At 40.7% G+C, this 13533-nt stretch overlaps 1 protein-coding gene across 1 annotated transcript in view; it reads left to right on the top strand.

Moving 5' to 3' along the window:
• Positions 1 to 13533, top strand: part of DNAH10 (dynein axonemal heavy chain 10) — a 140931-nt gene that overhangs the window by 72356 nt on the left and 55042 nt on the right. Inside the window, exons 42-54 of the mRNA XM_056534241.1 lie at positions 55 to 177; positions 1737 to 1871; positions 2154 to 2370; positions 2461 to 2580; positions 3029 to 3174; positions 3309 to 3461; positions 3616 to 3876; positions 5320 to 5492; positions 6029 to 6122; positions 9697 to 9864; positions 9955 to 10143; positions 10225 to 10396; positions 13051 to 13254. Coding sequence (XP_056390216.1) covers positions 55 to 177; positions 1737 to 1871; positions 2154 to 2370; positions 2461 to 2580; positions 3029 to 3174; positions 3309 to 3461; positions 3616 to 3876; positions 5320 to 5492; positions 6029 to 6122; positions 9697 to 9864; positions 9955 to 10143; positions 10225 to 10396; positions 13051 to 13254 — 2155 coding nt within the window. The remainder of the gene's footprint in view (positions 1 to 54; positions 178 to 1736; positions 1872 to 2153; positions 2371 to 2460; positions 2581 to 3028; positions 3175 to 3308; positions 3462 to 3615; positions 3877 to 5319; positions 5493 to 6028; positions 6123 to 9696; positions 9865 to 9954; positions 10144 to 10224; positions 10397 to 13050; positions 13255 to 13533) is intronic.

The following is a 13533-nucleotide window of genomic DNA, read 5'->3' as shown; positions in this document are numbered from 1 at the left end:
TTAGCTGCAATCTCACGTATGCTACTTTATAATCTGTGTGTGTTATTTCTTTAGGTTGGAGATTTACAATATGCGTCACCTGCAACTGTATCCCGTTGTGGCATGGTGTTTGTAGATCCTAAGAATCTTAAATACAGACCTTACTGGCAAAAGTGGGTCAGCAATAGGCAAAACAAGGTAATGGCATAAAGACAAAAAGATTTGACTTACATAATTTAGAAATCTTCAAATAACATTTATGTACTATAGCATCATTTTTATATACCGTATATACTCGAGTATAAGCCGAGTTTTTCAGCACGATTTTTCGTGCTGAAAACGCCCCCCTCGCCATATACTTGAGTGAACTCTCCGCCTGTCATTCCCTTCTCAGTGGTCTTCAACCTGCAGACCTCTAGATGTTGCAAAACTACAACTCCCAGCAAGGGCATGCTGGGTGTTGTAGTTTTGAAACCTCTGGAGGTCCGCATGTTGAAGACCACTGCGGCCTTCGTCATCATCCAACCCCCCCCCCCTTTTGTTTTGTACTCATCCCCCCCTCGGTGGGAAGTTAGGGTGAGCTGGTCCGGGCCATCTATGCTGCAGGGACCGTCTGGTGGGGAGGATTAGTCGTTGCGGGCTGTCCATTTTCACCGGGGGGGGGGAGGGGCCTCTTCTCTGTGCTTCGGGCCCGGCCCTGGAGTAGTGACGTTGCCTTGACGACGACGGACAGGGACGTTCATGCGCAACGTCCCTGTGCGTCGTCGTCAAGGCAACGTCACTAGTCTGGGCCCGAAGCGTGGAGAAGAGGCCCCCCCCCCCAGGGAAAATGGACAGCCCGCAACGACTAATCCTCCCCACCGAATGGTCCCTGCAGCATAGATGGCCTGGACCAGCTCACCCTAACTTCCCGCCGAGGGGGGGTGAGTACAAAACAAAAGGGGGGGGGGCTGGATGATGACGAAGGCCGCAGTGGTCTTCAACCTGCAGACCTCCAGAGGTTTAAAAACTACAACACCCAGCATGCCCGGACAGCCTATGGCTGTCCGGGCATGCTTAGAGTTGTAGTTTTGCAACTTCTGGAGGTCCGCAGGTTGAAGACCACTGATGAAGGGATTGACAGGCGGTGATGATGAAGGGGGGGGGAGGGATGATGATGAAGGCCGCAGTGGTCTTCAACCTGCGGACCTCCAAAGGTTTCAAAACTACAACTCCCAGCATGCCTGGACAGCCCAAGGCTGTCCGGGCATGCTCAGAGTTGTAGTTTTGCAACATTTGGAGGTCCGCAGGTTGAAGACCACTGATGAAGAGATTGACAGGCGGTGATGATGAAGGGGGGGGGGGGGGGGTGATGACGAAGGCCGCAGTGGTCTTCAACCTGCGGACCTCCAGGGGTTTCAAAGCTACAACTCCCAGCATGCCTGGACAGCCGATGGCTGTCCGGGCATGCTGGGAGTTGTAGTTTTGCAACATCTGGAGGTCCGCAGGTTGAAGACCACTGATGAAGGGACTGACAGGCAGTGAAGATGAAGGGGGGGGGGGGTGATGACGGGATCTGGATGATTACATGGGGGGATGATTTATTTCCCACCCTAGGCTTATAGTCAAGTCAATAACTTTTCCTGGGTTTTTGGGGTAAAATTAGGGGTCTTGGCTTATATTCGGATCGGCTTATACTCGAGTATATACGATATATATTTTTTTGTACTGCATCAAAATATCCCAAAATGCTAGTTAAATTGTCCTATTTGTTTTAGCAAGAACAAGCTGAGTTCAACCGCTTATTTGAGAAATATGTACCGCCTTGCATTGAAATGATCGTTGAAGGAATCGTGGAAGGAAAGCAAGGAGAAAAGTTAAAAACAATTGTTCCTCAAACAGATCTTAACATGGTAATTGTAAATAATTTGGTTTTATGTTTTGGTATTTTGTTTATTTCTAATTCTTTGAGAAAAATGTTTTTAACCATTGGACTAGAGGTTAACTGTGTTTACATGGATACAACTGAATTCCTGCTTGTAAAAAAGAGCAGGAGGACCATCAATCTTCACCCTGTATCCCATTAATGGTCATATCTGATATACACATAAAATACATATATATATAGTGTTATTTTGTGTTGTAGAAAAGTACTTATTTAATGAGAGATAAAAATACTTTTGTAAACTCTATAGGTGACACAGTTGTCTATGATGCTTGAAGCTTTAATTGAAAAAGAGGTTGAAGATGTGGATGTCTTGGAATGTTATTTCTTAGAGGCTTTATATTGCTCTTTGGGAGCGACATTACTTGAAAATGGAAGAATTAAATTTGATGAATATATAAAACGTTTAGCCTCAATGTCAACTACTTATGATGAGCAGGCCCTAGCTGGACCTGGGGAACTTCCAGGTATTTGTCGTTCCACCAAGTAGACCTTACACCCAGACCCAGTGGACTTTAGAGAATTCCAGGGAAATAATTAAATTTGTGTTGTTTCAGGTCAGCAACCTACCATTTATGATTTTCACTTTGATGGTGAAAAAAAGAAATGGATACCTTGGAGCAAACTGGTTCCAAAATATATTCATAAATCAGAGGAGAAATTTATTGATATTCTAGGTAAGTATGTAGATTCAGTAGCATTTTTGACATCAGATGTTATGTTAGGGTATTTGCACACAGGCAGAAACCTCACCCATGTGCAGTGCTGTGCCAAATCCTTCTCTGAGCCGCTGTCAGCACGGCAGTCCTGTCTTGACTGATTTTAAAGGGAGCTTTAGAGTGGAACTGTGTGTAAAGAAGTACCATTGTCTCATTAAAATCACACAAGCTGCCACACAAGTCTTTATAAACCCCCCCCCCCCAATATCTTTCTCTAACTCCTTTTTTTTGTTGTTATCATAGCCTTACTTCCAACACGCAAAACCAGATCTGCTATTACTATTTAACTTCCTTGTAATAGTTCGTTCTACTATTGTGATAACTTGTCGTTGTCTTGGTATTACCTTGTGAATGCATTGTTTTCCTTATATAATAATGAAACTTTTATGTATGGCGCTATCTTTAGTTCCTACGGTGGACACTACACGCACCACGTGGCTGTTGGAGCAAATGGTGAAAATTAAAAGACCAGTAGTACTTGTTGGTGAATCTGGTACATCTAAGACAGCTACTACAGCAAACCTCTTAAGGAACTTAAACAGTGATAATACGGTAATAATTTGGTAACCCATTTATTCACCTTTCTAGTTCTTTTATCTTATTCTCCTTGTTCCCTTTCTTATGTTCCGTATACACGTTATTCTCACATTGTCCACATTAAATCTTGTGCATTCCTTCCTGGACAGATACTGCTGACGATCAATTTCTCTTCTCGTACTACTTCCATGGATATCCAAAGAAATCTAGAAGCAAATGTAGAGAAACGTACAAAAGACAACTATGGACCACCTATGGGCAAGCGTCTGTTGGTGTTCATGGATGACATGAATATGCCAAAGGTTAGTGTTTTTATGACATTTTCAAAAAAATAAAAAAATAAAAAATATTTAATGATTATTATTATTTATTTTACTTTTTTTCCTTATTTAAAAACAACAAACTGACTTGAAAATATTCTACATAGAGTAATTTTGGTTTCCATTTTAAATATAGGTGGATGAATATGGGACCCAGCAACCAATTGCTCTGTTAAAGTTGCTCCTGGAAAAGGGTGGCATGTATGACCGTGGCAAAGAACTGAATTGCAAGTTCCTAAGGGATCTTGGATTTATAGCTGCGATGGGAAAGGCTGGTGGTGGTCGAAATGAAGTGGACACACGATTTATATCCCTGTTTACTGTATTCAATGTGCTTTTCCCTTCAGAAGAATCATTACATCTTATTTACTTCTCTATTCTTCATGGGCATACAATGGTAATGTCAGTATTGCTTTTAAGATTACTAAAGCTGTTTTAATTTTTTGGGTTTATTAAAAAGTAATGCACCGCAAAGCACAAAATCAAACAGAATATACAGATATATTCATACACAATAGTCATCAGTAGTGGTAAATAGAGTAAGAAGCATGTGTAAACAATACACCAAAGTAAACACAAAGGTACATATGACATAATCAAAATAAGAGTGGTCTAACAATAGGAGAGAAGCCCCAAATAATAAATAAAGATTAGTTCCCGATCATCAATACTGAAGGAATCTGTGTATTAATGTCTTATTAAATTTAGACATGTTGTGTTTAAAGGGTTTGTCCAGTTAAAAAAAAAATATATATATATATCCCCCTATTCCCTGTCTTGGTAGGTTCACACCACGTTTTTGCAATACAGTTTTTTATCAGGTTTTTGATTTAAAAAAAACGGATTCCTCAAAACCTGACTAAACTGTATCAAAACGTGTACACAAAGTTTTATCTGTATACGGTTGAAAACCGTATACGGTTTGAAAAATGATGTCCGGTTGCATCCGTCTTTTAAGAAAAAAAACGTATACGTTTTTAACTTTTCCCTCCATTATGAATAAAGTTTCACTTGTTTGATTGAAATTCCAAGAAAAAAAACTGTGCAAAGTCAAAAATCGTATGGTGAAAACCGGATGGAACCGTATGCACATACAGGTCTGTACGGTTCCCATTGACCCCCATGTTAAAAAAAAAACGTATATGGGTCAATACAATACGTGGTAGGCCACGGTTTTCCAGAAAAAAAAAGAGTTAAAAACCGTGTGGTGTGAAAAACGGAGACAACCCTATACAATATGGTGCATATGGTTTTGAATGGAAAGTCTGTGGCCATGGTTTTCTGTACGGTTGCATACGTTTAAAAAAAAAAAAAAAAAAATATCCAAAAACTGTATAGAAAATCGTTGTGTGAACCCACCCTCACAGTGGTTGGACCCCTCAGAATCTCCAGAAAGCTGCCTTGGCTCTTTGTGCATCCTGGAGCTGTAAAAGCTGTATGTATTCATTTTTATGGGAGTGCTGGAGATTTCCGGGTGCTGTCCTTAGGCATCTTCAGCAGTGTTCATCATCAGAGAAGCCCAGGAGACAGCCCTTAGGTTTAAATACAATGACAAAGGACACTGTTTAACTGGTCTACTACTTCAGCCCAAAACGAATAAATTAAAGGAGTTCAGCATAGATTTACACAAAGTATGCATGCAGTATATTTCTGTACTGCTCTAAATGCAAACACACATGTAGCTGTATACAAATCATTAACTAAATGATGAAATGTTCTAAAGCACTGCTTGAATGTTTACAAGGATTCTTAAAATTAGATTTACATGATGGAACTTGACAATAATTGACATATGCAATATTGGGGTATGTAACTTTGTTGACCCCTTTGACTTTTACAGCTATTCAATGAAGACCTCCAGGCTATTTGTGCTCAGTTAACTTCCTGTACTCTGGAGTTATATAAAATGATTGTTCGGGATCTTCCGCCAACTCCTTCAAAGTTCCATTATATATTTAACCTTCGAGATCTTTCCCGAGTATTTAATGGATTGATTTTAACAACTCCAGAAAGGTATTTTTTTTATTTCTTTTGTTGCTTTTACAGTGATTGGTCTATTTTTTTCATGCATTGTAGTATAATGTTGGATGTAAAGTGAACCTCAATTTTTTTTTACTTATTTAATCTGGGAAACTTCAACTAGTACTTGCTGTCTGCTTTCTACCTATATTTTGAAACGCTATATTTTATTTATGGGGAATAAACAAAAATAGAATTGAATGTCTTAATAAAATCTATACTGGAAATGTATAAATTCACATTTATGTGTAGATTTTGCATGAATAGATTGCAGAAGAAGCAGTGCCAATGGGTAAAACATCCCCATAAGAGTTTCCAATTTGGACTAGCATAGGGAGACTGGTTTATCATTTGGAGAGTCCTTGCAGCACCAGCATAAGATATTATTTAGCTAAATACTGTGTATTCTAGTAACCGTGTTTACATTTAAATTGTTAAAAAGGATCTGATAAGATTATTCCTATATTGATGATATATTATATTACTGTATTGTGACATTTCCTGGCCTTATATATAATATTACATTTCAGATTCCAGACAGTGGCACAGATGGTGAGAGTCTGGAGGAATGAAGCCCTGAGAGTTTTCCATGATAGACTGATCAATGAAGACGATAAGACAGTGGTAAAATATACATTCTGTAAAAGGGTCCTGTAAAAGGGTGACCAGGCTGGGCTAAAAAAATAAAATAAAAAAATAAAGTAAATAAATGTACTCACCTAAACTGATCACCCGATCATGTTCCGATGACACCTGGTCCCTTCAGCTCACAACTTCCTGGTCTTAACTAATAATAATAATAATTTTATTTATATAGCGCCTACAGATTCCGCAGCGCTTACAATTATGGGGTACAAACAAAGACAAGTATCAGACATAATATTACACAATGACTATTCAAAGAAGAGGTGTGGGGATATGTTGAGGATATGTTGAGGCCAATTAATGAATATTATAGGCCTGTCTGAAGAGATGTGTTTTCAGGCCACGTTTGAAACTATGGATGTTGTTGTTGAGTCTGAGGGATTGAGGTATAGCATTCCAGAGAACCGGTGCAGCACGAGTGAAGTCTTGGAGATGGGAGTGAGAAGTTCGGATTATAGAAGATGTTAGTGTGAGATCATTAGCAGATCGGAGAGAACGTGTAGGATGGTAGACAGGGATGAGAGAGGAGATGTAGAGAGGTGCAGCATTGTGGAGAGCTTTGTGTGTGAGACTGAGGATTTTGTACTGTATTCTGGACTGAACTGTGTAGTGACTGGCACAGGAAGGAGGCGTCGGTGTAGCGGCTGGAGAGGAAGATGGAGAGGAGAGGAAGATGAGTCTGGCTGCGGCATTAAGGATGGACTGAAGAGGAGAAAGTTTGGAGAAAGGAAGGCCTATTAGTAAAGAGTTACAGTAGTTGAGGCGGGAGTGAATCAAAGCAATAATGAGAGTTTTAGCAGTTTCAGTAGTGAGAAACGGGCGGATTCTGGAAATGTTTTTGAGATGCAGGTGACAACAACGTGAAAGGGACTGAATATGGGGAGTGAAAGACAGATCAGAGTCAAGTATAACTCCAAGACAGCGAGCCTGCTGCCTGGGAGTTATGGTAGTCCCACATACCGAGATGGAAATGTCATGGTTAGGTACAGTATCAGTTGATGGAGAAAAAAGAAGAAGTTCTGTTTTTGAAAGATTTAGTTTCAGATATAAAGAGGACATGATGTCTGAGACAGCAGAGAGACAGTCACTGGTATGCTGTAGGAGTGCAGGGGTGATGTTGGAGGAAGAGGTATAGAGTTGGGTGTCATCAGCATAGAGGTGGTACTGGAAACCAAATCTACTGATTGTTTTTCCAATGGGGGATGTGTAGAGTGAAAAGAGTAGAGGACCCAGGACCGATCCCTGGGGAACCCTGACAGCAAGGGGAAGAGGAGAAGAAGTAAAGCCAGAAAACGAGTAGCTAAAGGAGCGGCCAGAGAGATAGGAGGAAAACCAGGCGAGAGCACAGTCCTTGAGACCGATGGAGCGGAGACTACTGAGGAGGAGTTGGTGATCCACAGTGTCAAAAGCCGCAGACCGGTCCAAGAGAATCAGTAAAGAGAAATTGCCATTTGATTTGGCCGCCAGAAGATCGTTAGTGACTTTGGTTAGGGCCGTTTCTGTTACAGGCTCAAAAACTGAGAGTGATGAAGAGGAGATGTGGCTGGGAATTGGATCAGAACTTTTAGGGCACTGGGAGAGGATTTCATCATGAATGTCATCGATTTTAGTTTTGAAGTGTTTGGCCAGGTCTTCAGCACAGAGATCAGTGATTGGGGTCTGTACTTTAGGCCGAAGGAGAGAGTTGAAAAGGCGTTTTGGGTTGTTAGACAGAGAGGAGATGAGGGAGGTAAAATATGTTTGTTTGGCGAGATGAAGAGCGGAGTAATAGGATTTAAGCATGAATTTATAGTGCAGATAGTCTGAAGAAGTCTTAGTTTTCCTCCACAGACGTTTAGCACACCTAGAGCATCGCCTGAGAAAGCGGGTTGTTAGCGTGTGCCAGGGTTGCTGCCGTCTGTGTCGGGAGGTTCGTGTTTTGGAGGGTGCCATTTGATCCAGGGTAGACTTTAGGGTGTCATGGTAATGTTTGGCTGCTAGATTAGGGCAGGAGAGAGAAGAGATTGGTGATAGTGAAGATTGTAGAATGTCTATAAATTGACTAGTGTTTATGGCACGCAGTTTTCTATAAGTGTACAAGGTTGGAGTGTCCGGAAGAGGATGGGAGTTACTGATAGAGAAAGAGAGAAGGTTGTGGTCAGAGAGCTCAAAAGAAGAATTAGTGAATGTAGAGACAGAGCAAAGTCTAGAGAAGATCAAGTCCAGTGTATTCCCATCCTTGTGTGTGGGAGAGTCAGTAAGCTGTGAAAGGGCAAAGGAGGAGGTTAGAGACAGAAGCCGAGAGGCAGAAGAGGAGATTGGGGTATCAATGGGGATATTAAAATCACCCATGATGAGTGTAGGTGTTTCTGAGGAAAGAAAGTGAGGGAGCCAGGTGGCAAAATGATCCAGGAACATTTGGGGAGAACCAGGAGGATGATAGATGACCGCCACTCTGAGAGACAATGGGCGGAAGAGCCTGAGGGTGTGGTCCTCAAAAGAGGGAAACGTGAGGGAAGGTAATGGGGAGATGACTTGAAAAGTGCATTGTGGGGCTAGAAGCACCCCAACTGCTCCACCATGCCTGGTGTCAGATCTGGGGGTATGGGAAAAGTGAAGGTCACCATAAGATAAAGCAGTGAGAGAAGCAGTGTCAGAAGGTTGTATCCATGTTTCTGTGAGACCCAGCAGATTAAGAGAATTAGTGAGAAATAAGTCATGAATCTGGGTGAGCTTATTGCACACAGATCGAGAGTTTAGAAGAGTGCAGTTAAAGTTTGTAGTGGTTCTGCAAGAGGCAGGTAGTGTAGAGCAAATATTCGTGAAAGGTGGGCCAGGGTTAGGAGCAATGTCCCCAGCAGCTAAAAGCAGAAGAAAGAAAAGGGAGAGCAGATGGCTGGGTGAAGTGATTAAGCGACTTCTGTGCTGTACCATGGAATGAGGTGACTTTGGGTGGTTTATGATGGTGAGCAGTGCATGCGAGCAATACATAGGTGAGGGAAGGAGGCATGGACAGATGTATATAGAGTCCACCGGAGAAATCGGTGGGGGATAGAAGAGAAAATGTATCGCAATGATGTAAGTAATAAGTGAGTGCATGTTTGTTTTTTGTTTTTTCTGAAAAGAGTGACTTACTTTTGTAGTTATAATGTTGAGTTAGTTCCCTTTTGTTCCCTTCTGGTTGAGTTCTGGTATAATTCTTGATATCACACTTAAGAAGCACTTTAGATGGCAGTTTCAGAATGCATATTTGAATGTCTCCAGACCTTAACTGAAAAGATTGCTCAACTGATCATTGCCTAGGGTGGTTCACCACTTCAGTCAGAGGTTGATGAGTGGGCACTTCTTTGTAATGAGATGTCATAAGGAAGTGGTGAGAACTAGGGACTAGGCACCATCAGAATGGTAATGGTGGGGGATCGTGGCTGGTAAGTAAGGACATATTTTCCTTTTTAAGTCTAGCCTAGTCACTATGAAAAAGTTACTAAGATGGCCACACAACCCCTTTGAGCACTGTGTACAATATAAATGCCTTTTCATATTAAAATTGCATTACTTTTCATACATTTTTAAGGTACAACGCCATATTCAGAGTCTGACTGAAGAGCACTTCAAGGCTGAGCTAGATTATGTCATGAGAGACCCCATACTTTTTGGGGACTACAGAACAGCAATGCAAGAGGGGGAACCAAGAGTATATGAAGACATCCAAGATTTTGATGCAGCTAAAGCTCTCTTTCAGGTGAGAGACACTCTAACCTTATATTCCAATATAAGATGTACATAATCCTACATCTCATAAATATATTTTGCCTTGTTTTTTTCCCACCAGGAAATCCTTGAGGAATATAATGAAAGTAAAACAAAAATGAACTTGGTCCTTTTTGATGATGCACTCGAGCATTTAACCCGAATACACCGCATTATAAGAATGGATCGCGGTCATGCTCTGTTGGTTGGCGTAGGAGGCTCAGGAAAGCAATCCCTTGCTAGGCTTGCAGCATTTGCTGCTGGATACGAGGTTTGATAATATTGCTGAAAAAGATGTATGGTTCATTTCCAGTGTTGTCAGGCAATAAAAAAGCCTATATCTTTCCATTAGGTTTTTGAAATAGTTTTAAGCCGTGGATATGGAGAGAACAGTTTCAGGGAAGACTTGAAGACTCTGTACATAAAGCTTGGTTTAGAGAACAAGAAGATGATTTTCTTGTTTACAGATGCGCATGTGGCAGAAGAAGGGTTCCTGGAACTTATTAATAACATGCTAACATCTGGTAAGCAGTTCCCAGCTTTTATGCAATCGAAGTTAGACATTTATGCTCAAATGTCTTTCATACTGCAACTTTTTAAAGAATCTGGAACATTTATTAAATATCTCTAAACTTTATACAATCATAAAAAAGACCAAATGTTCCCTACTTCCAACCCAAATCAAAGGGAAACACTAGTAGTACAGTAGTAAAATACATCTCATCATAGCAGGTTATTTTACATCTGACATCATAATCCTCAAATCAATCATCAAACAGCATATTTTAGTCAGGATTATTACAAGGACCACTTCACAAAACCACAAGAAGTGACCGCTCTGTCACTTCTAAACATCAGACTTATTAAAGGGGTAGTACAAACGAACTTAACTTATAAGACACATAGGAAATAAGTGTCTGATGGCGGGTGAATCCAACAGCTGGGACCCCTATGATCTCCAGTACGGGGCCTACTTACTCGTCCTCGGCAGGGCAGTGCACTGTGCACCAACTGGAGGAGCAGTATGGTACCAATATGGTACCCTGTATGGCCATTTATAGATTATTTCAGGTTAAGGCACGCAGTAGATAACCAGTTTCCCCATCAGTGTATATCACAATATCCAATGATATGAGTCTTCAAGACGTAAGGACCATCCGGACTTATTTCAACCCTTCATGCTCATCTTCACAGTTACAAAATGTATTCTACTCAGTTGCTTGTTAAACCAAATGGTAATTCCTTATTCCTATCCTCTCAGATGAGGACTGGAAAGATGTAGATGATTCCCCCTATGTATGTCTCCCCCGCGGCCAATAATAAGATTATACAATTGTACATTGTGCACCAGAGCTATTCAACAAAGATTTCAGCTTTACAAGAGAGGTAGATTGCCACATGATTGTTGTGGCAGATGTCTTGCCTAGAGCAGACTTCTGGCACTCAATATGGGATTGCTCATTTATACAGCAATTCTGGATGGTTGTTGTGGGTCTACTGACTAGAATCATGGGCCATTCGGTTGCATGTATCCCTGAAATTTGTTTATTTGGTATTTTAGGTGAAAAAGAATGGCCCCACCATGAACAAATCTTTTTGCAGGAGCCACTGTTTGTGGGCCTTAAAGTAGTCGCCATGTGTCTCAGTGTAGAAACTGCAAAACATGGCTGTCTCTTATGAATACATTGTTAATAGGAAAAGAGGGTGTCCCCAGATGTTGTCTGTTATCTCCCTTCCATTCTTCCTTTTTATCTAGCTCTGCTGGGTTATCTCATTTTACAAATGACATGTGAACGTGGTTTTTATTTGTTTATTGTGTGTTGTTCTTATACAGTCTTTATCGTCTAAGGGCTCATTCACATAAAAGAAAAATGCTCGTTATGAATCTGTTTGATAATTTTTCAAACAGGTTGCACACGGCTGTAAAAGAATCCCATTCATGTCAATTGGATTTTTTTACAATCCTTTATCACCCATTTGCACCCCTTTACTTCCTGTTCAGTTTTTTTGGAAAAAACGTTGCATGCAGTATTTTTTTCTCCCGTCAAAAATAATGGAATAGAAACAGATATAATAAATTTAACATTGAAGTATATGGTAACAGATTGAAAATGGATGAGCCTTTAACCTCTTAAGGATGCGGGGTGTACCTGTCTGCCCTGCGCCCGCTCCCCTGCTATGATGAGCTCTCACAAGCTGACCCCACATCATAGCCGGGTGATACCTGCGGCTCTCAGCCGCCAGGACCCGTGTCTAATGCTGGACATCACCAATCGTGGTGCATGTAGTTATAATTTTTTTAAGTATTCTTGTAACCATATGGACTTACAGAATAAATATAAGGTGTCATTTTTACTGAAAAGTGCACTGCGTTGAAACGGAAGCCACTAAAAATTACAAAAGGGCATTTTTTTTTTCAACTTTGTCCCACGAATGATTTTTTTTTGGTTTTGCCATACATTTTGTAGTGAAATGACTGATGTCATTACAAAGTAAAATTGGTAGTGCATAAAACAAGTCCTCATATAGGTCTGTTGGTGGAAAACTTAAAGCGTTATGATTTTTAGAAGGTGAGGAGGAAAAAACCAAAGTTCCAAAATGGAAAAACGCTGCGTCCTGAAAGTGTTAATGTCTCCGTTTGCACCTGTTTTTACCAATCTGTTTTTGATCCGTTATTACTTCTGAGCACGCTCAGAAGAGGTGTGAGGAACCAGCAAGTAGCCAGACCAGAATAAAAACAGAACTAAAAAACGATGCAAATCGAGGCATCCTTTTGCATTCGTTTGCATCCGTTTGTTAGTATGGTCCGTTTAGCAGCAATGACAGGAGTATAGTGGGACAGGAGACAACGGCCGTGTGAACCTAGCCCAAGAATTTACTCAGTGCTGATCCATGAATGGTTTCTTTATGCACTATTGTACATTGTTCCTTGGCATTGCTCATGCTGTTTTTCTGTGGACTTATGTGATTTGTAATAAAACAAGTTTAAAAAAGATAGAACAGTCTAGATTCACCCAACTTAACTATTCCCACATAAATATAGCATTCTATAAATGTCATGTGTTTTAAACAAATTATATTGTTGTGATCAGTATCAGTTCTCCGGGGACACAAACGGATTAAAAAATGCAGAAGTGCAAATAAATGTATGTACTTTGCTTTATTTTTTGTTTCTTAGGAATAGTCCCAGCTCTTTTCCCAGATGATGAGAAGGAATCAATTCTAAACCAAATCAGAGATGAGGCAGGAAAACATGGCGTGGGACCTGCCAAAGAGAGCATTTGGCAGTTCTTTGTTAACAAGAGTGCAAACAACCTCCATATTGTTCTTGGAATGTCCCCAGTCGGTGATACATTGAGGACGAGATGCCGAAATTTTCCAGGTAAGGAGACACTTATTTTTTAATGGACGATTAAAGTTACATCTGTGTGTCCTATAGGTAGCTTGGAATACTTAAAAGATTTAGAAATAACATTTTTAGATAATAGACATTAATAGACAGGTGTCTCTACTTCTGAAACCTCCAGCATTTAGCTGTAGTCAGGGCCGGCGTTAGGGCGGGGCATTTAAAAAAAAATTGCTTGCCCAGGGTCCAATCAAAATTAAAGATGACCCTGGCAGTATTGGTAGTGTAAGTATCAGTGGCAGATCCAGGAGAGGG

Source organism: Hyla sarda, chromosome 1 (assembly GCF_029499605.1).
Source record: "Hyla sarda isolate aHylSar1 chromosome 1, aHylSar1.hap1, whole genome shotgun sequence".
NCBI lineage: Eukaryota > Metazoa > Chordata > Amphibia > Anura > Hylidae > Hyla > Hyla sarda.
The sequence above is the reverse complement of the archived record's forward strand: the minus strand, read 5'-3'. Positions and strand labels throughout refer to the sequence as shown.